Here is a 25,587-nt window from a genome sequence, read left to right as displayed (position 1 = left end):
TAAACACAAGCTTAAGTTTAATTGAAGAAAACCTTCATTAATAATGAACAAGGAAATTAACAATGCTTACCATTCTTTAAACATCATGTACATTATTAATATATACTGTGTATTTCCAATCAATTCCACTCAGGCTCAATTCAAGAAACACAATTATAACAGGTTTTATACAAAAAAATACTCCACTAAGAAAGTAGATAAACTGCACAGAAACAGTACAAGTATAATGTGCATAGCAATATAGCTGGAAGCATCTACTTATGGCTTTGTTTAAATCAAAACTATTAGGGGAATGGGCCCGTTTAGGACCTACTGTTACAGTTGGCATGTGTAAACGGTTCACATCATTTTTAGGCACTTGCTAACAATAGTGTTTAATCCCTGAAAAAAAAAAAAAGTATGTCCCCAACCAAAAAAAAAAAAAAAAAAGTCAGAAATAAAAACCAATAAAATAACATGGGTACAGTCCTTTTTCTTTTTAAATCACCCATTTTTATTAATGCATGCAAAGAATTAAAAAGAAAATACTTTTTGTGTCATAAACTTCTTGTGCAAATTTACATAATCAAGTACAAAAATATGTACACATTTGTTATATACAAAAAAAGCCCTGAAGTTTTGATCCAATCAATGAAAATGTCATTAACATGTATAGTAACATTAAAACAAAAAATTACATAGAATATCATCTTTTAATATAACTTCATTATCCAATGAGACAAAAAATGATGCAAATGTATATCGTAAGGTTAAATTAATGGATTGTTATGAAAATATCCACTTTGAAATTGTTGGGCATGTCTCTCAGGAATTTTTCAAGTTTTATGAACTGCTACTGAGTCCATTGTTAATGCTTGCTTCTCTATTTTCAAACACCAACTATTAACACTATTCTGGGTTGTTGGTCGTCCTGAAAATGGTCTAGCCTAATGTGGACATGTTTAGGCCAGAACAGTAATTAAACACAAGCAAAAATATAATCTGCTTTGTTAACCTTGCTTCAAAATATTATCTCTGTAAAAATAGTTTTAGTTTTGAAGAAAAGCCATTCCCTTTCAAATGCTTCTATGTTCTTTCTGCTCATTTTGAAGGGATGCCAACCAAGGGAGGTAAAAAAGTCATTTGGTTATGGACACTTCCAATCAGATAGTATAGTTCTGTGCAAGGGGATCACTGGGAAATAGGACCAAATTCAGGAAAATGTTGACATTCAAGTGGATTTTAGAAAAAGTTTGATTCTTCTCTGGAGATTGCCCCATTTACTGCAGTGATCAAGACAGCCACAGGAAGAGACAATCATCTTGAGAGGGCATTCCAATCTGATATAGGGCACAGCAACAGGATTTACTTGCCCCAAACTCTTCAAGCATTATTTCAAGTTTAACTACAGTCCAGCAAGATGTAGCTTTCAAAGAAACTTAATACCTTTCAAATGAACTATGATAGATAGAAAGTAACTTTATCTAAGCTCAGTCCTTCTTTACAAGTAGTAGGAAACCATTGTGAGAAGGTTCTCCACCTCCAGAGAAACTCTTGTCAGTTCTACAAGGCTGGTGGGAGAAGAAAGGGAATGGGCTGTCCACCATTACCCTCTAATTTAATTGAGAAAACTCTTTTGTCAAAAATTTCCTTACCCCTACTGTCCCACAGATGCATCTTTATACAACTAAATCAAGGTCTGTGCTAATTACGTTCTTTCAAAATATATGTTAATTGTGGCATTTCCAAGTACCACATATAAAGCTTTGTTCTTCCACAGAAATATAATCGACTCTTAGAAATGTTCAAAACTATACCAATGTAGAAAAAGCCTGAATTACAATACCAACCCATTCTTCTTCTAAGCTATCCTTTCCTTGGTAATCACAGTAAGTTATTCTAACATATTCCAATCCTTAGTAGCTTCCACTAAATGTCTCTGCCCATGGCCAGCCCACACATCCTGATTGTCAAAAACTCTACCACAGAACCAACAGTTAAACTTAGATTTCAAGACATCTTCGGAGGTAGTTTTTACAATCTGGTAATTATTTTTGCTTGTCTTTTTGAGTGTTAGTTTTAGCACAAACCTTTCTTTCACAGAATTAACAGGTTTAAGCATTTTGTGTCTCTTGGAAAAGTCACTGTAAGTTGTTTCAGAAGTGATAGAAACTGGTTTCAGTAAAGCATTAATAGTTGCTTTTGACAGTGAAACCTTCAATACACGCCCATTAAACTTTGTGATAGTTTTCATTACACGTTCTACTTCTGGGGCATCTGCATCAGGATGGTTCAAAACCACAACTGGTTGGTTTCTCCTAGGACATTTTACAAGCTGTTCGGAATTAAAAGGGAAAAGTCTCAAAGTTCTACCAGAATCCTTTGGAAGCCTAGGTCTGCTAAATCCAAATGTTTCCTGGACATCTTCAGCATTAGCCCTTTCTTTACACTTTCTATGCGTTGCTGACTTCTTCCTTGGAGGTTCTTGGTAATTATCAATGTACTTTCGTTTACAGCTTCTGTTTCTAGATACAAAGGCAGTTTCAGAATCTTGACTTATACGAGTTTTAATTTTTGCAAACTTATTTTTACAAGTCTTTCTTTTATTGAAATTTCTCTCAATTGTACAATTTGCTTTACTTCTTGACACTCTTGTTTCTGAACGCTCACTGATATGTACTGGTTCCTCAGAAGATCCTGGGCATGCTGCAGTAGAAGAAAGGACAGCTTCATTTGCTGGCATCAAATCCTGCACTGAGACTGGTAAGGCATCTCTAGAAGATTGTGGCACTTTCTGTTCTCCATGTACAGTTGGTTTAGAGGGTACAATCTCTTTCTGGAATGAAGATGCAGAGTTGCCAACTGAAAGATTATTAACAGCACTCATACTTAAAACAGGATTAAAAATCTTTAAGAGTATTTTCTGTGGTGCTCCTGCAGGTCTCTTTGGCTGAATACGTTGGTAGGTGCTGTTTTGGACTAACCTAGGCTTAAGCAGTTTAGTGTTATTTGGCATCATACACTTAAAAAATACAGCTTGTTTACCGTCAGGCATGAGGGTGTAGAGAGATGCTTTGGGTAAACTTTCATTCTGTTGTTTTACCGCATCCAAGACATTCACGTTAGGGCCCTGCTGTTCAGGTAGAACGTTAGCAAAAGGAACCGCTTTCACTGAAGAACTTACTGATGTTTTAATAATATAAGAACCTTTCAGTGGCAATGTATTCTCTGAGCAAGTTTTCATGTTCACACAACTGCCAATACTGGAACAAAGTCCAGGTGTAAGACAGTACCTGTTGTGTTCTGCCTTCAGAAAAGGTGTTCTGCAAGGTTCCTTAGTCACAGTCCCGTAACTATGAACATTCTCAGTCTTAACAGTGGGAACACCTTCAGGTTTCCCATTGTTAACTGTCAAAACCACTCCAGGTTTCTTGTTTACAAGGAGAGCAGCAGGTACACTCTGTGTATTAACCAAAGGAACTGGTCTTCCGGAGAAAACATGCAATCCAGGCTTGTTAGCAACATGCAACGGTATAATAAAACCTTTTGGAGTTTGAACAAATACAGGATTCTTCTGTTCTGAGGTTAGAAGTGGATTCTGAACATACACAGGACCTGAATGTTGTGTTGTGGTTCGGAGTTTGTCTTTTACAAGCTGTTGTGTTATTATTGCATCTGACTGAGTCTTGAGTAATGTGATGATACTTGGAATTTTAGTGGTCACCCCTGGATCTCTCACATCTTGTAATACTGACAGCGCTTGTTTTTCCTGTCCATTACATTTTAAATTCAGATCATTTGCAGGCACATTAACACCTACACTGGCAGAAGGAACTGAGATGATGTCTTGCATTTGGAAGTCTTTTGAAGATTTTATCACTTCTTCCTTGGATTTTTTAAGTGTTTGGTCACAATCAAGTGGAAGGTTTTTACTGGGAATGTTATTAGAATCTTCCTTTATATCAGATCTTGGTTTTAATGTATCTTGAAGTAACTGGTTTACTTCAGGTGGCAAAAATTCTGAAGCCTGCTCACTCTGGAGAGAGAAAACAGATGTGATTCGCGGCATCATAGGGGAGCCGGCACAGGGAATGTCATCCCACTTAGGTTCTTCAGTCATATTCAATAAATTTTGGTTTTCATTAGTAAAGAGGCTCTGTTCATTAAAATTTTGTGTTTCTTCTAAATCACATGGTTCTTCAATTTCCGTTTTTATTTTTAAAGTTCCACTTAAAGGGCTGATGGATGCTAACAGGCTATCTGAGTTGGAGCTCTCCTTTCTCAGTGGTGAAGTTGTGTCACTGTCACTAGTTGATTGTTGAGTAACTGTTTTATTCGAAGACTCCCTCTGAAGGTTTTCACACACTGCTCCTCTTGAAAACCTACGGCGTTTATTATTTACCTTTGAGTAATTATGAAAAGGTAATGATCCTTGGTTGGAGAACTCAAAACAGTTGGAGGATTCAGCAGGTAACTCAGAGTTGACATAATTAATGCAGTAGTTATGCATATCTCCACAACTGTATGCATTTGGCCTGATAGTAAGGTTGACTTTATCAGGACTGTTAATGGAGGTTCCTATTAAGTCTGGATGACTCTGGGTGCTGGGATTTTCCCACAAGTCAACATTATCTCTTGCTTCAACTTTTGTAGTCAAACGCACTGATGTAACTGATTCTGACGGTGTTGGCAATGAAGTTACACTTTTACTGTCATCCACCATCTGAAGCATATTATTTTTTTCGGATATGAAAGCTGTTTCCTTTTCAGAAATTACTTTCCTGGGAAGCTCAGGGGATGAACATGAAAGTGGAGCTGCTTTCACAAAATCTGTGTCATTCATTGCAGTTAATCCAGTTGCAAATCCAGTGTTGTCCATGGCCTGGGGTGGCAAATTAGCTGTACTCTCCTTTTCTGTGTTCGGCTGTAAGGCTGGTGAAGGTAAAATCTGCTTATTGGCAGGCAACAATTTTATTACGATATGCTGTCTCCCATCTACCATCTTGAAGCCCATAAACTTAGCACTGTAGTTAGCAGGAATTGTTATCTTATTATTTCTCACCAGTAACACCGTCGGTCCCTGTACAGCGCTCAAGACACTTGAAGGAGCACTTGCTCCCTCATCAGCTTTATTACATTGCCCAGTGGATAGCACAGTTGCCTTTTCTGACCCCGATTCTATGGGCTTATCACCGTCCTCACAGTGCTGTCTTCCACCCTTTTCCTCATTTAATTGCTCTTGACTCTGGTCTTCAGATTTAGTCTGTGTTTTGCTCACTATATTAAATGCTTGAGCATTTTTTCCTATACTTTCATCGTTCCCACTGGCAATTGTCTTACGTTTCCAAAACGTCTTTGTTGGACCTATTTTGTATCTTTTAAGTATTAGTTTAAGTCCTGTTGTAGTCTTTGCCACTCTTTTATCATATTGGTCTCTTTCCAGTTTTTCTTTCGCATATAAGTGTTCTTTATGCAAGGTTATAACATGTCTGACAAGTTGGTCTTTATGAATGGCACCATAGCTACAGTAGTGACAAGTGAAGGGCAGAGTACCAGAATGGACACGAAGGTGCTTCTGAAGCTCTCCCTTGGTAAAACACAAGTGATGGCATTTTCCACATTTATAATGCACTTCTTTATGTCTATGAATGTGCTGAACAAATGTGCCGACATCCTGGGTAAAGAATCTACACTCTTCACACTGAAAATTACCATTAACACAATGTTTAGACGTGAAATGCTTTGTCAAGTCCAATAAAGTATATGAACGCTCACTGTTACAAATATCACATTTTACAAAAGTATTCCTATGGGTTTTTCGGTGTTGTTTAAATATCTGGAAGTCACTTGCTGAAAAACTACACATTTCACAAGGAAATGAAGGCAGCTCGCCATGATGCCACATTTCAAAGTGTTTCTGCAAGTCATTCGGGCTATACTGAGTGCGGTCTTGGCACTTTGAACAAGTAAAGTTGAGTATCTTTGCACACATCTTTCCAGCCTCGTCTTCCGCGCGCTCAGATTCACAGCGCTGTGCACACCCCTTGGCACAGCTTACAGTCCTCACACTGACAGATTTCCTTGCAGTCTGTGGTTTACTCTGAAACAGTTTTCTGTATTTTTCAACTTCATGTTTCATTAAGATTTCATTTGGAATATTTATCTTGGGTAAACAGATGTTCACATTTTTTGGTTCATAATGAAAACCAGCTTCTGAAATTTTTGGTATAGGTATTGATTTGATAGTATCTGGTATCTCATTTCTTGTATCAATTTTTTTCAAAATAGTTTGTTTTTCATCACAAAATAGCTGTGTCTGTTCAAATGGCATGATTTAATTAAAAAAAAAAATCCAGTCTCTTTTGTTCTGAAAACTTGTGAAGTTATTTGTGATTTAAACACAAAATACTGAGTTGCAACATCTTCAAAATAACCAGGATTTTCCTCAAATCAATGCACCTAAAATTAAACAAAGAATTGAAATTTTCATCACAAAATTAAAAGTAAATTTCATATCTTTAAGTTCATTCTGAATCAACAAAGCAGAAATGCTAATCAAACACGCATACTAAAGACACAAAGACCTGGTCTGTTAAGAACACCCAAGGGTAGAGGTGGCTTCATCTAACAACATGAGTGGCAGCATCACTTGACCTTCTGCTATCTTTCCTTCACTTAGGTTAGGAACATGTGATGCCAAAATGACTGTTCAAACTAAAAGTTAACACCCGTCAAGGTACAAACTGAATGAAAGACTATTATCACCCTCCTAAAGCAGAACAGTCTTGGCCCAATAGTCTTATGTGTGAATCCCTACAGTAAGACAGTTTTATGAAAAACCATACCTGATTACAGGTTGCTCATGGGTGCCAGAGGCATAAAACACCATTAAGCATAAACTGACATTAGCGACTACTGGATTTTTCCCTAGAAGAAAATTAGAGCATTGTTACCAAATGATAAGAATATACAAAATAAATACAAAAAGCAACATAAATGTATATATGAGATTTTGCTTGTTCTTGCATAAAGTATTAACACAAGACTTTCATACCTTGACCTTTTTTTTTTTTACTGTTGTATCATAGACTTCTCTCTAGGAATACCGGTGTCAACAGATCTACTCCCCCTTCCAATGGCTTCAGAACATTCCACATTCTTCCTGCTGGTGGAACTTTACTCTTTTGCTACTACAAAGGCTCTGACCAGGGAAACAATATCTGGGATGCACTAAGCTGAACTGCTCATAACTGGATGACTTTGTGCTTGTGTTTTGTCTCTGGTAATGTACTTATTAAAATATATAAATAAATGAATAAATAAATAAATAGAATGCTAAATGACAGTCCCCTTTAAAAGCTAAAACCAGCAGAAAATTAAAGATAGCTACAGAAACAATACTTCCATTTCTCATTTACACAATACACATTTCTGAAATATACCTAGATTCGTTTGCCTTCACCCGAATGTGTACTTCTGCAGTTCTAAAAGTACCTTATATCCAACAAAATTAGAACTATACACTGGAAACATTATTGAAGAAGTATAGATATTAATTTGTCTCTGTAATGTATAGCCTGTATTTATTTTTTTAAGCTTCTTTCTGAACAGATAGATGATATGTTCTATGAATAATACCAGAGATAAATGTGTATTTACCTTCTCCTCATATAGTATAAGGGATTTAAATTGAAATGACTGTTAGTTGAAAATTACAATATACTAAAACTCAAAACATGAAGTAAAAAAAAAAACTATATAAACAAGCTTCCTATCAACTATTTTGTTGCATTAATAAAATTTCAAAGCAAGATTGTCAAGGATGATATTAACAAGGAAACTGTAATCAAAGTCTCTATTTGATCTATTTGATAAGCCTATTTATGGAGCGCAAACTAAGTTACTGACTCATAAACTTGAAATAGTGAGCCTAGAATGGGATGTTTAAACTTTAGTATTATCAAAAGGGGTGGGAGAGAGTTCAGTGAAGGCCATATGAAAAGAAGGTCCCAAAAGAAGAAGAGCTACTGAAAGTAACTAGAACTGTTGGGAGGCCAGGACACAAGGATGTCTAATTGAATGTTCTCCTTTATCCAGATGGAACTTAAAGATAATGACTAGTTATAAAAATGTTTAATTTACAAATAAAAACCACCCTTAGCGTTTACTTAAAGTTGCTGTCAACTAATGTTGAATGTCAATAGAGTATAGGAAGAGCGCATTCTTTTCAGGTAGTTGAGGGCTTGTAATTTGCTCTCAAAGTCCAACTTAATCTGAAAAATCTATCTGACCTTGAAGCATGCTCACTGTTTGTGTGTAACCAATGCCACCAGAGAATAACTTACACTAGAGCTGCCACCTTTGGTAGAAAAAAGAAAAAAAAGAAAGAATAAACTTTGTTGTAGATACCTCAGGTAACATAAGGACAAAATTTTATTATAATTTGACCCCCACCTATTAAGCTATTTTTTATTATAGTCAATTTCCATCTCCACCAACAAAGATTACTGGTTTTAAATGTGCTATTTAAATTATGGTTCTACTCACTCCTAAGTTTACCAATGTCCTAAGTCACTGAAATAAGACACTTTGTAAAAGCAGTATAATACGTTTTCAACACAGTGGCTAATAAAGCTTTCGTTCCTCTGCCAACTGACCAACGAAGTAACAAAACTACCTAATAGAGAAAAAAACTTAAAGGTCTAAGAACAAATTCCAAAAACCTATTACAAAGCATTGGATAGAAAATGGCCTAGCAAGAAAGGCAAGCGCTGACTCACTAACAACCAGCATTTAAAAAGAAAAATGTTTGTGACATCAGGTCTAGCTACATTCATTGCCTGTGTTGCCCAAGCTAGCCTTAAATTTTTGGGCTCAAGCAATTTCCCCACCTAGGCTAGTGAGTAGCTTGAACTACAGGCTTAAGCATCACATTCAGATGCTCGCCACTATTTCGAAAGAGAAAGGAGTCCAATAGGAGACACTCATCAACAATATTCAATGAATATCTTTTACATCCAAAGTAATAAAATGGCAAAAAATGTGCCCCCTTTACCCACTAAACCTACCTTGGGAGAGACGGAAGGCTTGAATGGAAGGTCAGATTGGAGCTCTTTAGAGGACAGAAGGCTCAGGGTGACATATGAGAAAAAAGGAATCCAGAATTTTCAACTGAGTCCAGAAGCCAGGAAGAACGAGGAACTGCTAGTATCAACTGTCAGAAAAGACATAAAAGAAAAATTATTACTAAAAACAAATGAACCTTCCTATACTAATAGCTATTTTCTTCTGCTCAGTACTGTATTTTCTTATGTCAATGTCAGAAAAAAAAAATTCCTAAATTTCACCTCTTCTTCTAATTAAAAAACCTGAGAAAATCTTGTTTTATCTCATCTTAACTACTAATGTCATTAGAAAAGATAAGCAGGAGCTGGACATGAACCTTATTCCCAGCATTTGGAAGGCAGATGGATTTCTTTGAGTTTGAGGCCAGTCTGGAACACATAGTGAGTTCTAGGCTGGCCAGAGATATACAATGGGACCATGCCTCAAACAAACCGGTATGGGGTGGGGGTGTGGGGGAGGCAGACAGAAAGACAATAAACTACAAGAAGCACAAATAACTGGATAAAGTGATGGATGAGTGGGAGGAAGAAAGTTTCAGAGAAACTTCTTTTACCCAAAAGTGACTGCAATGAGTTATTACTGTAAAAACAAAAAACAAACAAACTTTTTTTTCTTTTAAAAATCAAGTAACACAACACCCCCTAACCCATATTTGCTGACTTTACCCTGGAGACAGGGAGACTCCCCCAGTAGATGCCTGAAACCAGAAGTACCTAAATTATGTATATAGTTATTTTCTTACATATATCTATGAAGTTTAACTTACAAAACAGACATAGTAAGAGATTAACAATGATAAAATAGAATACTGTAATAATAAAAAGTATGAAGTTTCTGTTTATTAGCTTGCTGAATTAGATTCACAATTCTGTTATGCCTGATGATACAATGCTTCCAAAACAAGGGAAATGATACAGACACTGGCATTGCACTGAGCTACTACACTGTACACTAGGCAATACGGTCCATGAACATCAAGTTGACAAATGATAGCAGGTTATGTAGCATAAAACACTATGGGCATGCTAAGAAATAATTCACATCCCAGGATGTACAGAAATAGACTTTAACACACCACTCAGAGTAGCATGCTATTAAAAACGTAAGAACTAGCTATTTCTGGACTTTTCTATTCATCATTTTCAGACTATCACTGCCTGTTCAAAAGGGAAGAGTTCTATAGTTGGCAATCACAGTAAAGAAAAAAAACTAATGTTTTAAGAGAGACAAAGTAGATGAGGCTAACTAATTTTGAGGCAAAAAAAAAAAAAACAACAACAAATTTTTAAAGTCAGTTTTTTCAAAAGCTAGGTAAAATTACTAGTAGGAAGAAAATATAAAACTCAATATATACAGTATTAGCTAGCGGTAAATGCTATGGTATATGGAATATGAAACAGACATTTAGTTTTCTGTGGAAAGGAGAAACCTAAGTTTATTCTATGTCTAGTAAGAACTCTCGAGAAAAAAAATGTATAAAAATCAAGGGACTAGATAATAAAAAATACAACATATAAGTAAATATAAACAGCATTACTAGTTTAGTTAGGAAAGCAGAAAAGATTAAAGGAACACATACAACATCAAATACATAAGAAATTCATGCAGAAAAATGAACAACTTCTTATTGCAGATATTATAAAAAGGAAACGTTAGATGCTGGAAAGCAGTAAGGCAGTAAAAGTAACCACTTAGTCTCTGGCCGACAGTTGGTAAAGAACTAATCCGTCTTACTTCAGAAGTCTCAGGAATTGCAGCAGGAAGCAGCAGGAAAGCTAAAGTAAAGTGAAACCTGGAGAAAGCTGCTTGAGCCTTAGATCTGATCCCTACTTAACCTGTCACAAAGGACACTGCTCTCTCCCACCACAGTAGAAACCTAAGCGTGTATTCTCTGCAGGGTGAAACAGAAAGTCTAAAGTGAGAACAGGGGAGAAAGTGAGTACCACAGTAAAATTAAGAGCACTGCATTAACCATTGCAAACAGACACGATCCTCCCCTCCCCCGGTTCCTTTGTCCCCTCTGGTATTGCTCCTAGACTAACAGTGTGACTTAACCATGATCTGCTGATGGTTCCTGAGCCACGTCACTAGCCTACAAGACTGGTATAGATAGTGGGTGTTTAGGAAAAACACCCTGTGGACTTGTATCTCACCTCTTCATGTTTTAAATGTCTTCTAATTTTTTTATGGTTTATTTTTACTGTAGTTTAAAAACTATCATTCTACAATAAATTAGGATTTAAAAAAATTCCTGCTTTTTCCACGTAAGAAGCACTGAGCCAGAATCTGGGGACAGACCAGGCCCATATAGAGCTCCCCAGAGTGGGGAGCAAATGCTGTTTATTAACCCATCTATCAATTCAGCTAATTATTATCATCAAACAATTCAAAGACTGATTACTGGACATCTGAGGCAGTCTCTAAAATTAGCTCAGGATTCAGACCAAACAGAAGGAAAAGAAAATAACTGATAATACAGACATATGCATCAATACACCCTAATTTTAAAACTGATTTTCTAGGTAAATGAGATATAACAAAAGGTTCCAAGAAAAACAACAACAACGAAAAAAAAAAGGCCTTTGGAAGTAGGAAAATAGATTAAATACTGGAAACAATGGTACGTTCATCTACTTCTAATTATTTGTAAGGCAGAGGCAGAAGGGTGACAAGTCTGAGACCAGCCTAAGTTACATAGTGAAACCATGTTAAAATAAAACAACCAAAGTGTAATAAAATAAACATTCAAACACCAGAAAGGCTGAAAAGCATATGAGGTAACTTGTCTGACACTAGAGCAAAGCAGGCACGCTAGGGATGGCTGAACATGTCAGTTAGCCCAGAACATTGGAGGCAGAGATAGGACAACTGCTGCATTAGAAGTCAGCCTAGGGTACTGGCACACCTTTGGCTCTGCCTTCCAAGTCCTGGGATTATAGGCACTAAGCCATACCCTCTAGCTTAAAATAATTTTTTAGGGGTTAGAGAGATGGCTTAGCAGTTAAGAGCACTGAATGTTCTTCTAGAGAAGCAGGGTTCAATTCCCAGCACCCAAACGGCAGCTTACAAACATCTGCAACTCTAGTTCCAGAGGATGAAACACTGTCTTCTGGCCTCTACTGGGATCACACATCCATCTAGTATATATACATATATCAGGTAAAACACTCATGAAAAACACACATGCATTCATGGTACACATACATACATGCAGGTAAAACAATCATGAAGAACACACATACATTCATGGTGCACATGCATTCATGGTGCACATACATATATGCAGGTAAAACAGTAAGAAGTTTGTGAATACACAACAACCAAAAAAAATGATTTAAAAATCTGGAGTGTAATCAATTTCAGGTGTCTCCACTACCACTCACTTGTTACAAGGCTAACCTGAGCAGACTCGGTTCTGAACACACAGCACGCACACCTGTACCAGTTTATCCTCAAGTCTCACAACACCAACCAATGCTGCCTGAAAAATCTCGGTTCAGATTTTACAAGCCTTTTGCTATGAACTGCAGTTTTCACTGTACATACAAAGCTTTCTACTTGTAGAGGACAGGAGAGAACTGACACACGTCAAGTAGTACTCTGACCTCTACACATACCCAATGCACACCAACCCTGCACAAAATAATAACAACAGTTTATTATTATTGTTATTTTAAAAATTATTGAAGTGAATCTTCAATCAGGATTAGGACAGAATTTCCAATAATTTCTGAAGTAGCCCTAAGCATACTTCTGCTATTATGATTTATAAAAAGTGATGTTCTTGGCACTGAGTGTTATAAAATAAAAATATTGATCAACCATGAAAAAAATCAGATACCCCCAGCAATATCAAATATTCAGCCAAATTGTAGTTTTTTTATAGAAAAACAAATAGGCACATCCACCACACTAGTATGTAAATTCGTTTTAGCTTTTGCTGTTATAAAATTACATGTAAATCAGAGAATTGTTTTAAAACAAACTTTTATGAGTCACTATCAGTAAATACATAATTTGTATACCTATTTTATAAACCTAGTTACCCATAGTTACATAACAATTTCTTGAGCCAAAGGGATCATGAGTAGAAAAACTTTAAGAAGTCCATACTATGTGGAATACTGGTTGGTTGGTTGGCTGTCTGTTTGTCTGTCTCTCTGAGACAGGATCTCTCTACATAACCCTGGGCTGTCCTAGAACTCACTACATTGGTCAGATTCATGGAGAGCCACCTGTCCCTGCCTCCCCAGTGCTGAGATTTAAGGTGTGCACCATCACATGTGGCTAAACACTGTTACGTTTTGTTTTTAGGAGTAGTGTACAGATCAGAGGGACCATCGCCACATGTCATCCACATGTAATCTTAGTCTACCCTATCTTCAGAATAGAACTGTGTCTTCACTCTCCTCTTGCTATTCAATGTCATCACCTTAGTCCAGCCACCACAGCTCTAGCTTGAAGTAACAGTCTTCCAAAGGGGCATCTATGCTTCCTGCTTGTCTACCACATTCTCCTAAAGACATTCTCTAAACTTGGAGAGATGCTCAGTGGATAGGAGCAACAGTCGCTCTTCCAGAGGACCAGGAGTCAATTCCCAGCACTTATATGGCAGATCACAACCATCTGTCATTTTAGTCCCAGGGGATCAGACATCCTCTTTTGTACACTATGAGCAGTGCATGCAAGTGGTGCACAGATACATATGCAGGCAAAACACCGTGCACATAAATATTTTTAAATATATAATAAAATAAAATGCATTCTCTAACAAAATAATCTATCAATATAAGTCACAATGCTCCTTAACTTGAACCTTAAGTCCATTTCAGCTGATTTAATAGGATCCTCTAACAGCATACTATAGACTGAGCAGCTTGTAAACAACTGAAATTCCATTGTTCTCATAGCTCCAGAGTCTGGGAAGGCCATGCTAAAGGTACCAGCATCACTGCTATCTTCCTAGTTTGTAAATGGCAGAGACAAGGCAAAGAAACTCCCTAGGGTCTCTTTAATAAGGACACTAATTTCATTCATGAAGAATCTATCCTCATAATCTAATCAATTCCCCAAGGCTTGACCTCCTAATGCCATCGCATTGGGGAATTAAGACTTTCAGTCTATGTAACTCCTCAGCTCTTAAATTTTAATCTTTTTTGCAGGGCCAAAAAAACAATGATAATACCTGAGGCTGGAAACGTGGGTCAGCAGTTAAGCGTACTCGCTGTTCTTCCAGAGACCTAAGTTTGGTTGCCAGCACATGTCTAGGTGCTGACAACATAACAACAGGACAGCCACCTACTGGGTACCTGACACTCCGGGCCCAGAGTGGACAGACACCTGCACTCACACCACCCTTGCCATCTGTACGCACCTTAGCAGGCCACCAGTCTCCTAGCTCAATTATTCCTCTCTTAACTTTCATCATCTCTGCAGCAAGGCCTTCTCAGAATCTATAAATCACCCACCCCCTCCTCAAAAATAAAAACTCTATTTTATGCCTTTATTAGACTTTTATACTATGTTAGCAGTATTTTAACTCTATGCTAACTTACCTTCTAACTCTACACTACAGTATGAACTAAATAAGGACAAATCTTTAATGTTCTTTGCTGCTCCACCAACGTAGTGCTGGGCTTGTAGTCCCACCAAATCAGTGCCAGTCTTTTGCTCTAAGTTATCAGGAGTACAATAGAGGAAAAGGGACAGATTAAAAATCCCTCCCCTTGTAGAGCTAATATTCTACTGTTCAGACAGCAAAGGACACTGTTATTCTGGTCAAAGAGAGCAACAGCAGATAAAACAATGGGGAAAAGGAAGAACTAGGGTGTTGTAATTTTAAACATAATATCAAGAAACTCTCACTTCAAAAGTTATGGGGGGTGACGGTCAGTTTTATTTGTCTAGCATGCTCAACAAGGCTCAGAATTCAATCCTCAGCACTGCCAAAAGAAAGAAGAGTCTTAAGAAGTTAAGGAGGAACTGGGATGCAGGTGTGGTAGCATTTGCTTTTAGTACCCTGGGCCCAGGAGCAGAGACAGGTGGATATCTGTGAGTGTGAGGCCAGCCTGGTCTACAGAGTTCTTAGCCAGCCACAAAAACACAGTACAACATTGCATATAAATAATAAATTATACAAAAAGAAAGGAGATGTTGAGAGATTGAGCATTCTAAGTAAGGAAACATTAGGTCCCAAGACCCTGAGTGTACAGCATACCTAACATATTTGATCTATCAGTATTACTGGATCAGAAAGCATGAAAAGAGAAGAAATGTAGAAGCAAGATAAAACATGAGGACAGAAACAGGGCCTGGAGATGCTAAGCAAATTTGGTTTTATTCTGAAAGAGATAGGATGCTACTTCAGTAGAGATGGGATATGAGCTGAATTAGTTTTTTGTTTCTTCCTTCCAAGTGCCTTGGACATGTTAGGCAAGTATACTCCCATTAACCTACATTTCCCAGCCACTGAACTACTTTTAAAAGAGACCATCTGGGTCATCATATAAAAAGTAGAAGATTTGGGAGAAATATGGAAATTATTAAGGAACCAATTTAAAAGCTATTACAACTATCCTGTACGACATAATGACCTTGCAGAATCTAGAAGTCATGGTCAGGTTCTGAACTGATTTTGAGGAAAGTACCTATAAGATTTATTGGTCTATCTTCTCTGATATAAAGACATATACCAAAAGCACCTAAAACTTCCAACTTCAATAACTAGAACTATGATCTCTTGGAAACCATAAGTATTCTAATATAAATAAAATGTATGTCAAACACTTACTGAAAAATGTTTTTAAAAAGCTGTAGAAATAGCAGGAAAGTCTATCAAAAGGTCAGTTATGTCCATGGACAATTCAGGATGTTTCTGACATTCAAGTGGAATTATGTAATGAGTATTCCACAGAGGTCTAGTTAAAAGATAAAATTTCAGTTGTCATCAGGATATCACTGTGTTTGCATTTATGTATTGGGGACATAATTAAATCACCAAAGCATATATAAAGAGAAAAGTTCAAAGTCTAAAGCCTCAAGAACAGTAAGTGGGGTAGAAAAGAAACACCATTGATACTGAAGCTAAAGAGAATGTGGTACTCTAAAAAGAGGTAAAGAAAATGGGATTGATCAACTCCATTAAGTGAGGTAAGACAGAACTTACCCCTGGTTTTAAGGTCACTGTCACCACAAAGAGTGGCTGGCACAATTTTGGAGGAGTCAGTAGAGGAGGCAGAATGGCAAAGGTTTAAGAACAAATGTGGGAAAAAGAAACATCACGAAAGTTGCTGTGCAGACAACTCTTTGAGGGGTTATCACAAAAGACCTACAGCAGAACTGAAGTCACTGGACTTTTGTTTTGTTTTTAATAAGCAAAACTATAGTATAAACGAGTATCTATGAAAATGATCCTAGTAGAAAATTTTTAAACTGAGGATAGAAGAAAAAATATGGTAACATGACCTTGGTAGATTGGAAGGGATGGAGTATAGAATAAACTGTGGAGTCAGACTTAGAAAAGAACAGAGAATTCATCTTCAGTAACTATACAGGGGATGACACAGACGCTAATAGGTGAAAAATCTGTGGGTGCCTGTGGAACAAAGTGGCTCATCAAGTTTACCTATGGGCCAAATCTGGCTAATAACTGGTTTCCTAAACCTCATTGAAACACAGGCCACATTTGCTCATGTATATATTACCTATGACTACCTTTCATATTCCAATGACAGCTGATAGCAGCAACAGAGGCCATGACCCACAAAGCCGAAGATGTTTACTATCTGTTCACTTACAAGAGGAGTCTGCAAACCCTGGTTAACAATCTTAAACTGTTAATCTTAAATTTGAAGGTCAGATAATTTGGCTATAAGAAAAAGATGGCATGATCTTAGACAACACCAACATCTAACAAGCGATACTTTTATGTCTTCCTTAGTACTCAGCTCCGTAAAAAAAGAATATTTTCTCCTTTAGCTACCTGGAATACACTATATAGAGAGACTCCTGACTCTGCCTTGTAAGTGTTGGAATTAAAGGCAGGTCCCCAGCATGCTCTTCAAGAGATGAATTCTGTAAGTAACCAAATGTTTACTTAAATTTCATTTCTTATCTTGTTCATCTGTTTTATGTACTGCCATATCACTTTTGAACTGGTCATATCTCTAAGTATAGTATTTGTCTGTTACCAAGGATCTCTCAAAAAGGGTAAGAAAATCAGTTAATATTTAAGAAACAGACTAGCATTCTAAGTTAATTATTATTTGTTTACTATCATTTATGTATACTTCACATGTAGCATCAACAGAACAGCATTAACTGTCTATAGAGTGAATACTCACTTTACCTATTATTATGTCTTGAAATGAGACCCCTGTAAAGCCTAAGCTTTCAAACTCAAATATAACCTCTGTTTCTAACACTCACAATAGCAATATTAATCTTAGCATCAATTCTGCAAAATATAATAATCTAAGTTAGTTTAGTAATTGGACTGCAATTTCTTACTTTCACTAGTCATTCTTTTCTACACAGAATACATCAAACATGGTTCTGAAAATTCTCTACAGTCATTATTTTACGAAGGACAAAGTATTATGCAAATCTAGCAAGACATCAAACATGTTTTATAAAAAGGAGTTGCTCAACCCTTAGCCAGACTAACGAGAGGACACAGAGAGTGTGTCCAAATTAACAAACAAAATCAGAAATGAAAAGGGAGACATAACTACAGATTCAGAGGAAATTCAAAAAAATCATCAGATCTTACTATAAAAGCCTATATTCAACAAAACTTGAAAATCTGCAGGAAATGGACAATTTCCTAGACAGATACCAGGTACTGAAGTTAAATCAGGAACAGATAAACAGTTAAACAACCCCATAACTCCTAAGGAAATAGAAGCAGTCATTAAAGGTCTCCCAACCAAAAAGAGCCCAGGTCCAGACGGGTTTAGTGCAGAATTCTATCAAACATTCATAGAAGACCTCATACCAATACTATCCAAACTATTCCACAAAATTGAAACAGATGGATCACTACCGAATACCTTCTACGAAGCCACAATTACTCTTATACCTAAACCACACAAAGACCCAACAAAGAAAGAGAACTTCAGACCAATTTCCCTTATGAATATCGATGCATAAATACTCAATAAAATTCTGGCAAACCGAATCCAAGAGCACATCAAAACAATCATCCACCATGATCAAGTAGGCTTCATCCCAGGCATGCAGGGATGGTTTAATATATGGAAAACCATCAACGTGATCCATTATATAAACAAACTGAAAGAACAAAACCACATGATCATTTCATTAGATGCTGAGAAAGCATTTGACAAAATTCAACACCCCTTCATGATAAAAGTCCTGGAAAGAATTGGAACTCAAGGCCCATACCTAAACATAGTAAAAGCCATATACAGCAAACCAGTTCCAAACATTAAACTAAATGGAGAGAAACTTGAAGCAATCCCACTAAAATCAGGGACTAGACAAGGCTGCCCACTCTCTCCCTACTTATTCAATATAGTTCTTGAAGTTCTAGCCAGAGCAATCAGACAACAAAAGGAGGTCAAGGGGATACAGATCGGAAAAGAAGAAGTCAAAATATCACTATTTGCAGATGATATGATAGTATATTTAAGTGATCCCAAAAGTTCCACCAGAGAACTACTAAAGCTGATAAACAACTTTAGCTAAGTGGCTGGGTATAAAATTAACTCAAATAAATCAGTAGCCGTCCTCTACACAAAAGAGAAACAAGCTGAGAAAGAAATTAGGGAAACGACACCCTTCATAATAGACCCAAATAATATAAAGTACCTCGGTGTGACTTTAACCAAGCAAGTAAAAGATCTGAACAATAAGAACTTCAAGACTCTGAAGAAAGAAATTGGAGAAGACCTCAGAAGATGGAAAGATCTCCCATGCTCATGGATTGGCAGGATTAATATAGTAAAAATGGCCATTCTACCAAAAGCGATCTACAGATTCAATGCAATCCCCATCAAAATACCAATCCAATTCTTCAAAGAGTTAGACAGAACAATTTGCAAATTTATCTGGAATAACAAAAAACCCAGAATAGCTAAAACTATCCTCAACAATAAAAGGACTTCAGGGGGAATCACTATCCCTGAACTCAAGCAGTATTACAGAGCAATAGTGATAAAAACTACATGGTATTGGTACAGAGACAGACAGATAGACCAATGGAACAGAATTGAAGACCCAGAAATGAACCCACACACCTATGGGCACTTGATTTTTGACAAAGGAGCCAAAACCATCAAATGGAAAAAAGATAGCATTTTCAGCAAATGGTGCTGGTTCAACTGGAGGTCAACATGCAGAAGAATGCAGATCGATCCATGCTTATCACCCTGTACAAAGCTTAAGTCCAAGTGGATCAAGGACCTCCACATCAAACCAGACACACTCAAACTAATAGAAGAAAAACTAGGGAAGCATCTGGAACACATGGGCACTGGAAAAAATTTCCTGAACAAAACACCAATGGCTTATGCTCTAAGATCAAGAATCGACAAATGGGATCTCATAAAACTGCAAAGCTTCTGTAAGGCAAAGGACACTGTGGTTAGGACAAAACGGCAACCAACAGATTGGGAAAAGATCTTTACCAATCCTACAACAGATAGAGGCCTTATATCCAAAATATACAAAGAACTCAAGAAGTTAGACCACAGGGAGACAAATAACCCTATTAAAAAATGGGGTTCAGAGCTAAACAAAGAATTCACACCTGAGGAATGCCGAATGGCTGAGAAACACCTAAAGAAATGTTCAACATCTTTAGTCATAAGGGAAATGCAAATCAAAATAACCCTGAGATTTCACCTCACACCAGTGAGAATGGCTAAGATCAAAAACTCAGGTGACAGCAAATGCTGGCGAGGATGTGGAGAAAGAGGAACACTCCTCCATTGTTGTGGGATTGCAGACTGGTACAACCATTCTGGAAATCAGTCTGGAGGTTCCTCAGAAAATTGGACATTGAACTGCCTGAGGATCCAGCTATACCTCTCTTGGGCATATACCCAAAAGATGCCCCAACATATAAAAAAGACACGTGCTCCACTATGTTCATCGCAGCCTTATTTATAATAGCCAGAAGCTGGAAAGAACCCAGATGCCCTTCAACAGAGGAATGGATACAGAAAATGTGGTACATCTACACAATGGAATATTACTCAGCTATCAAAAACAATGACTTTATGAAATTCGTAGGCAAATGGTTGGAACTGGAAAATATCATCCTGAGTGAGGTAACCCAATCACAGAAAAACACACATGGTATGCACTCATTGATAAGTGGCTATTAGCCCAAATGCTTGAATTACCCTAGATGCCTAAAACAAATGAAACTCAAGACGGATGATAAAAATATGAATGCTTCACTCCTTCTTTAAAAGGGGAACAAGAATACCCTTGGCAGGGAATAGAGAGGCAAAGATTAAAACAGACACAGAAGGAACACCCATTCAGAGCCTGCCCCATATGTGGCCCATACATATACAGCCATCCAATTAGACAAGATGGATGAAGCAAAGAAGTGCAGACAGACAGGAGCTGGATGTAGATTGCTCCTGAGAGACACAGCCAGAATACAGCAAATACAGAGGCGAATGCCAGCAGCAAACCACTGAACTGAGAATAGGACCCCCGTTGAAGGAATCAGAGAAAGAACTGGAAGAGCTTGAAGTGGCTCAAGACCCCATATGTACAACAATGCCAAGCAACCAGAGCTTCCAGGGACTAAGCCACTACCTAAAGACTATACATGGACTGACCCTGGACTCTGACCTCATAGGTAGCAATGAATATCCTAGTAAGAGCACCAGTGGAAGGGGAAGCCCTGGGTCCTGCTAAGACTGAACCCCCAGTGAACTAGATTGTTGGGGGGAGGGCGGCAATGGGGGGAGGATGGGGAGGGGAACACCCATAAAGAAGAGGAGGAGGAGGGGTTTGCCTGGAAACCAGGAAAGGGAATAACACTCGAAATGTATATAAGAAATACTCAAGTTAATAAAAAATAAAAATAAAAAAATAAATTCCATATGTAAAAACTGAAAAAAAAGAAAAAAAAAGGAGTTGCTCAAGGAAGGAACATAAATGATAACCTGGTATGTGAACCTGGTTGTTCCATTCAATATAGTTATCAGACATTCATTTTCAATAAATAAAAGTGTATGCCTTTGTGGGAAAAGCCCTGAAAAGAATACAGTCTATTGGTAAAGTTCAAGGAAGAACATGGTTCTATGATTGCCAAGAAGTATATGCTTAATGCATTTAGAAATGAGAATTATAAGATATCCTGGCACCCATTTTAAAGATATCAAAACCAAAGTAACACAAACAAGTGACAGGCATTGTGTTGAGAGCAGATTAAACCCTGTTTTTGAATCAGGGCACACAGTATTTTCCAATACATTTTAACAGCTCTCCTTATAATACTATGGACTTGTTGGCAGATTATGCCATTTTTTTTATCCACATCAGGACATTCAGATGCTTATCCCAGGAAACCAGTCATAATCCCTTAGTGATCCCCAGCTCCTTTTCTAAGCTCAAGTAGATAAGCATTAATCATAATGTAAATATATACTGTTTTTCTTTAGGTGCACTGACTAGCACTTGCCAAATTAAGGCACAGACTGGTCATTTATAGAGCTTTGAAACCTGTTTCTACTGAATTTGTCTTTATTGTTCATTATCCAGAAGCCCTTAATGCTACCTCCATATTTAGTATGACATGTTAAAATCATCTTTGAGCCCTGATAAAACATTAAACAACTATGAAACCCAAAATCAGGTTTTTTTTTTTTTTTTTAGCTTACATTAAAATAAAATCTTCTGGAGAAATCCCTTTTATTTTGGCCAAAAATAAAACTCTAAAGTAAATTTGAACATTCAGAGATAAAAAAAAAAAAGAAAGAAAGAAAGAAAGAAAGAAAGAAACAAAAACAATTGTTTCAGCTGGGAATTTAGCTCAGTGGTAGAGCGCTTACCTAGGAAGCGCAAGGCCCTGGGTTCGGTCCCCAGCTCCGGAAAAAAAAAAAAAAAAAAAAAAAAAGAAAGAAAGAAACAAGAACATTCAGAGATATGTAACCATTCAGTCTATTTAATCCAATATTAAAACATGTGAACTTACTAGTCTATCTACTCAAGCGCACCAATCCATACCTTTCTCCCAGGAACAAAGGCACACAACTTAATGCTTGGACAATGCCACAGTCAGGTACAGTGAGCAAAAGAGATGGTATCTGGAAGTGAAAACAAAGATTTTAAAATTTTGACAGCAAAAGTAAAATGTTTTTATCCTTGTCAATTACACTTCACATTGGAGTTAGGCATGCGCATTTGTTTTAAGCTCCTCTGCACTTGGGCATGAGGATACCACTGACACCCAGTGATAACAAGTCATAAATTATGTAATACAAAAGTCAGAACTCAAGAATCTGTCTTCAATAGCATTATTTAATACAATGAAAGGAAAACTGGTCTTGCCCTATCAAATTGCAAAAGCAGAACTAGCATTGCATCTGATTCTGAACCACTACAAAAGCATACCAACGATAGCAATGTTCAATGCTGGTATCAACATCCCAGGAGAACTGCCTATGATGTGACACCTATAGGTATTAATAGACTCTACAGGAGTGCAGACAACAAGTAAACATTTCAAATTTTCTAAGAACCCTTTTCTCCTTCTTACTGACAAAACCTTTTAAGTAAGTACCTGAAGAAATGCAAGGTTAAAATCTTGCACTTAAAACCAGAAAAGTAGGAAGACTGGTCATATTAAGTATTCTCTACAAGGCACAATGCTTTAATGAGAATAAGCCCCCCCCACCAGTTGCAAAAAAGTAGCAATAAAAGCACATTATAAGGTTATTTGTTTTGTTTTAAATCAAACTCTATTTAGATTTAAAGTTTTTCATTCAGAATATTTCAAAATACAGCAGATTTTGGGACCACAGTATACTACTTCCAGAAAGGAAATCACAAGATGTGAAGATTTAATGATAAAACCCTCCAGTATTTGTGGTCATGAGCTCACACACAGTCATTGTAGTTGCGATCTTTTTATCCTTTCAAACATCAGACATAAGTTTTGAATTGGTAATTATAATTTGGGAAAAAATTTCAGTAAAGAGTAAAGTCTACTATGCTCACCTACCCCATAGAATGCCAATACTTCTAAAGGGTTAATATGAACTGTCCCTTATAAATTTCTTTAAAAAAAAAAAAAAAAAAGCTTCTTTGAAGGATAATTAACAGATCTGCAGATATAATTAAAAATGTTAGGGAATTTCAGCAAGTCACCTTAAATGCTTTCTAATCATTCTAACCATACCTAAGCTTTAGAGCACACTCAAATCAGATCTGTTTTGCTGGGGGGGAAAGCAATCCAATTAGTATTAGTAAAATGTGCATTAAAAAAGACTTTCAAATTAATGACGTCCCCATCACGATGTGAGTTGTTTTCACATTACATCCCTGAGATAATCACAGTTCAACATTGTCATGAATTCCTTAAAAACTGACGCTCCCCTTCCCATTTTCAAGACTTTTGAAAAAAATAATTCACAAACACTAAATGCCCCAAATTTAAACCTGAGGCGAAAAATGACCCTTAACGTTGGTGTTCTAAACTTCTAAGTTCCATCTGTTTCATTGATCTAGATTAGAGTTAAAACACATTATCATCTATGCATTCAGACCGAATACTTTAGAGTTACCAAAGCCATCTAACTCAAAAGACTACACACTTAACAAAGAGGACACCATGTTAAGAACAGATTCAAGATGGACCCTACAAGTGAAAAAAGCCAGTTACGAAGAAATCCATCTGCCACTGGGTGTGGTTGGGGGGGTCTACAAAGAGGAGCACTTTTTTGCCCAACTCTCAGGGCGCGCAGTGCGTGCGCCAGAGAGCGGGGAGTCTCTGCAAGGTAGAGCCCCCAATAGCCATAGACTGGGCCCACAGTAGGGATGCCGTCGAGGCGGGCGAGCGAACCTACAGCTCGAGGGGGTGCGGACTGAGAGCTGCCCATCCCGTCTCCACCAGCCGCGGAACCCGACGAGTGATGGCTTCGCGCGCCAAACGCCCCCGCATCGCCCCCAAACGCCGCGCCCGATCCGCCCCTTTCCCCGGAGTTCCGCTGCCCCTCCGACGCGCGGAAGTACACTGTCGCGGCGCTCGCCCAAGTCCTAGCCTCTGAGACCGTGGGGAGTTCTTACAGACAAACTTACAACAAGCCCAAGCCGAGACGACAATGACCAACCCTAATAGCTGGCAAGAGCCCCTGGTTAAAAACCAATGACTTCTCTAGAAAACTTTGCGGCAAGTTGGCCGGAAGCGCTGAATGGACGGGACTATTTAACATGAGCTTCCTATCACAAGAGGCGGATCCCTAGACCACTTCGAGGAAAACCTGGCACCCCACGAATTCGCCCTTGGTCCCTTGCTGCCTCTCTGTGTGCGCCCCGACATCCTAACTGGTCTTGGCGGCTCCGCGCACAGGGAATACCTGTCGTGGTCCCCATTGCCTGCGAGTCCCAGATGGCGGCCATTACCCCTCCATCCGGGTATTGCCGGAAAGCAGAGCGCCGCGCTGCCGGCTGCGGCGGAGGGATCCGCGCTGCACCTGAGGCGAGCGGAAGAGAACGGCGGCCGGAAGGGTACGCGCCTTAGCCTTACGATAGTAGGCCATGGCGCTGAGTCCACGGCTGACCTCAACAGAAGGCGCCTCCCTGCGTCCTAGCTCACCACTCCCCCTCAACTCACCAGCAGCGGGGATTCTACTGCCGGTGGAAGAGCGGGAAAATGGCTACTGTACTTCCCCAAGTAGACACCAGAAGCAGGGGCTGGTGCGCTTGGCAAGCCTTGGCTGACAGGAAATGGAGAGTCTCAACCCAGAGATTTTTAACCAGCCCCGTCTTAGCAAATGGCGTCTTCCCTGTACTTACTCGGATCACGCAAGTTCTGGTATCCCTTGAAGTCCTAGCTGTTGAACGAAGCAGCCATCCAAAGCTCTGGTCCACAAGGGAGCCAACCCTGAGTTCGAAAGCAGCCTCACAGGCTACTCTGTGAGGGACGGTCTTCTCCCAACACAGGACGACCTCCTCCCAAGGCCTGGAGGTCTCATCTGAGCGAAGGAAGCCCTCCCCGCGAAGAAAACCCTTGCACACACATCACAGTCTCAAAAATGGAATCCTTGCCCCCAAGAAAAGAATCCTCCCCCAACAACACACAAGAGTCGTACAAAGTTCAAATGTGGCCCCTCTCTTTCAGAACGTTTCAGAAGCCTACTAATCTCACTTGGTAAATAATTACCTTCCTTAAAAGGAAAAAAAAAAAAAAACCCACACGTGGAAGCACTGTGGAAACTGCTGCCATCAAAAACACGAGGCGGAGGGATATAGCAAAATATTAAAACTCGAAACTAT

The 25,587-nt window shown here is 38.2% G+C and overlaps 1 protein-coding gene across 6 annotated transcripts; it reads right to left on the bottom strand.

Annotated features, from left to right (window-relative positions):
• Positions 1–25,587, bottom strand: Zfp518a (zinc finger protein 518A). Of its 6 annotated transcripts, none has more exons than XM_006231397.5 (5): positions 24,159–25,587; positions 22,318–22,397; positions 9,048–9,193; positions 6,825–6,906; positions 1–6,438 (listed from the first exon to the last, which is right to left on the bottom strand). In XM_006231397.5, exon 5 carries the CDS (start codon positions 6,308–6,310, stop codon positions 1,874–1,876), a length of 4,437 nt encoding a protein of 1,478 aa, XP_006231459.1. In that variant the 5' UTR covers positions 6,311–6,438; positions 6,825–6,906; positions 9,048–9,193; positions 22,318–22,397; positions 24,159–25,587; the 3' UTR covers positions 1–1,873. The 6 variants fall into 6 exon arrangements, with proteins under 6 accessions (XP_006231459.1, XP_038936539.1, XP_008758662.1 ...); XM_039080611.2 differs by having other exon boundaries at positions 22,286–22,397; positions 24,669–25,587; XM_008760440.4 differs by having other exon boundaries at positions 25,108–25,581.

Source organism: Rattus norvegicus, chromosome 1 (genome assembly GCF_036323735.1).
Source record: "Rattus norvegicus strain BN/NHsdMcwi chromosome 1, GRCr8, whole genome shotgun sequence".
NCBI classification, from domain to species: domain Eukaryota; kingdom Metazoa; phylum Chordata; class Mammalia; order Rodentia; family Muridae; genus Rattus; species Rattus norvegicus.
The sequence above is the reverse complement of the archived record's forward strand: the minus strand, read 5'-3'. Positions and strand labels throughout refer to the sequence as shown.

Coding starts and splice junctions, on each gene's coding strand:
- Zfp518a (XM_006231397.5), bottom strand. CDS start 6,310: ATGCCATTTGAACAGACACAGCTATTTTGTGATGAAAAACAAACTATT.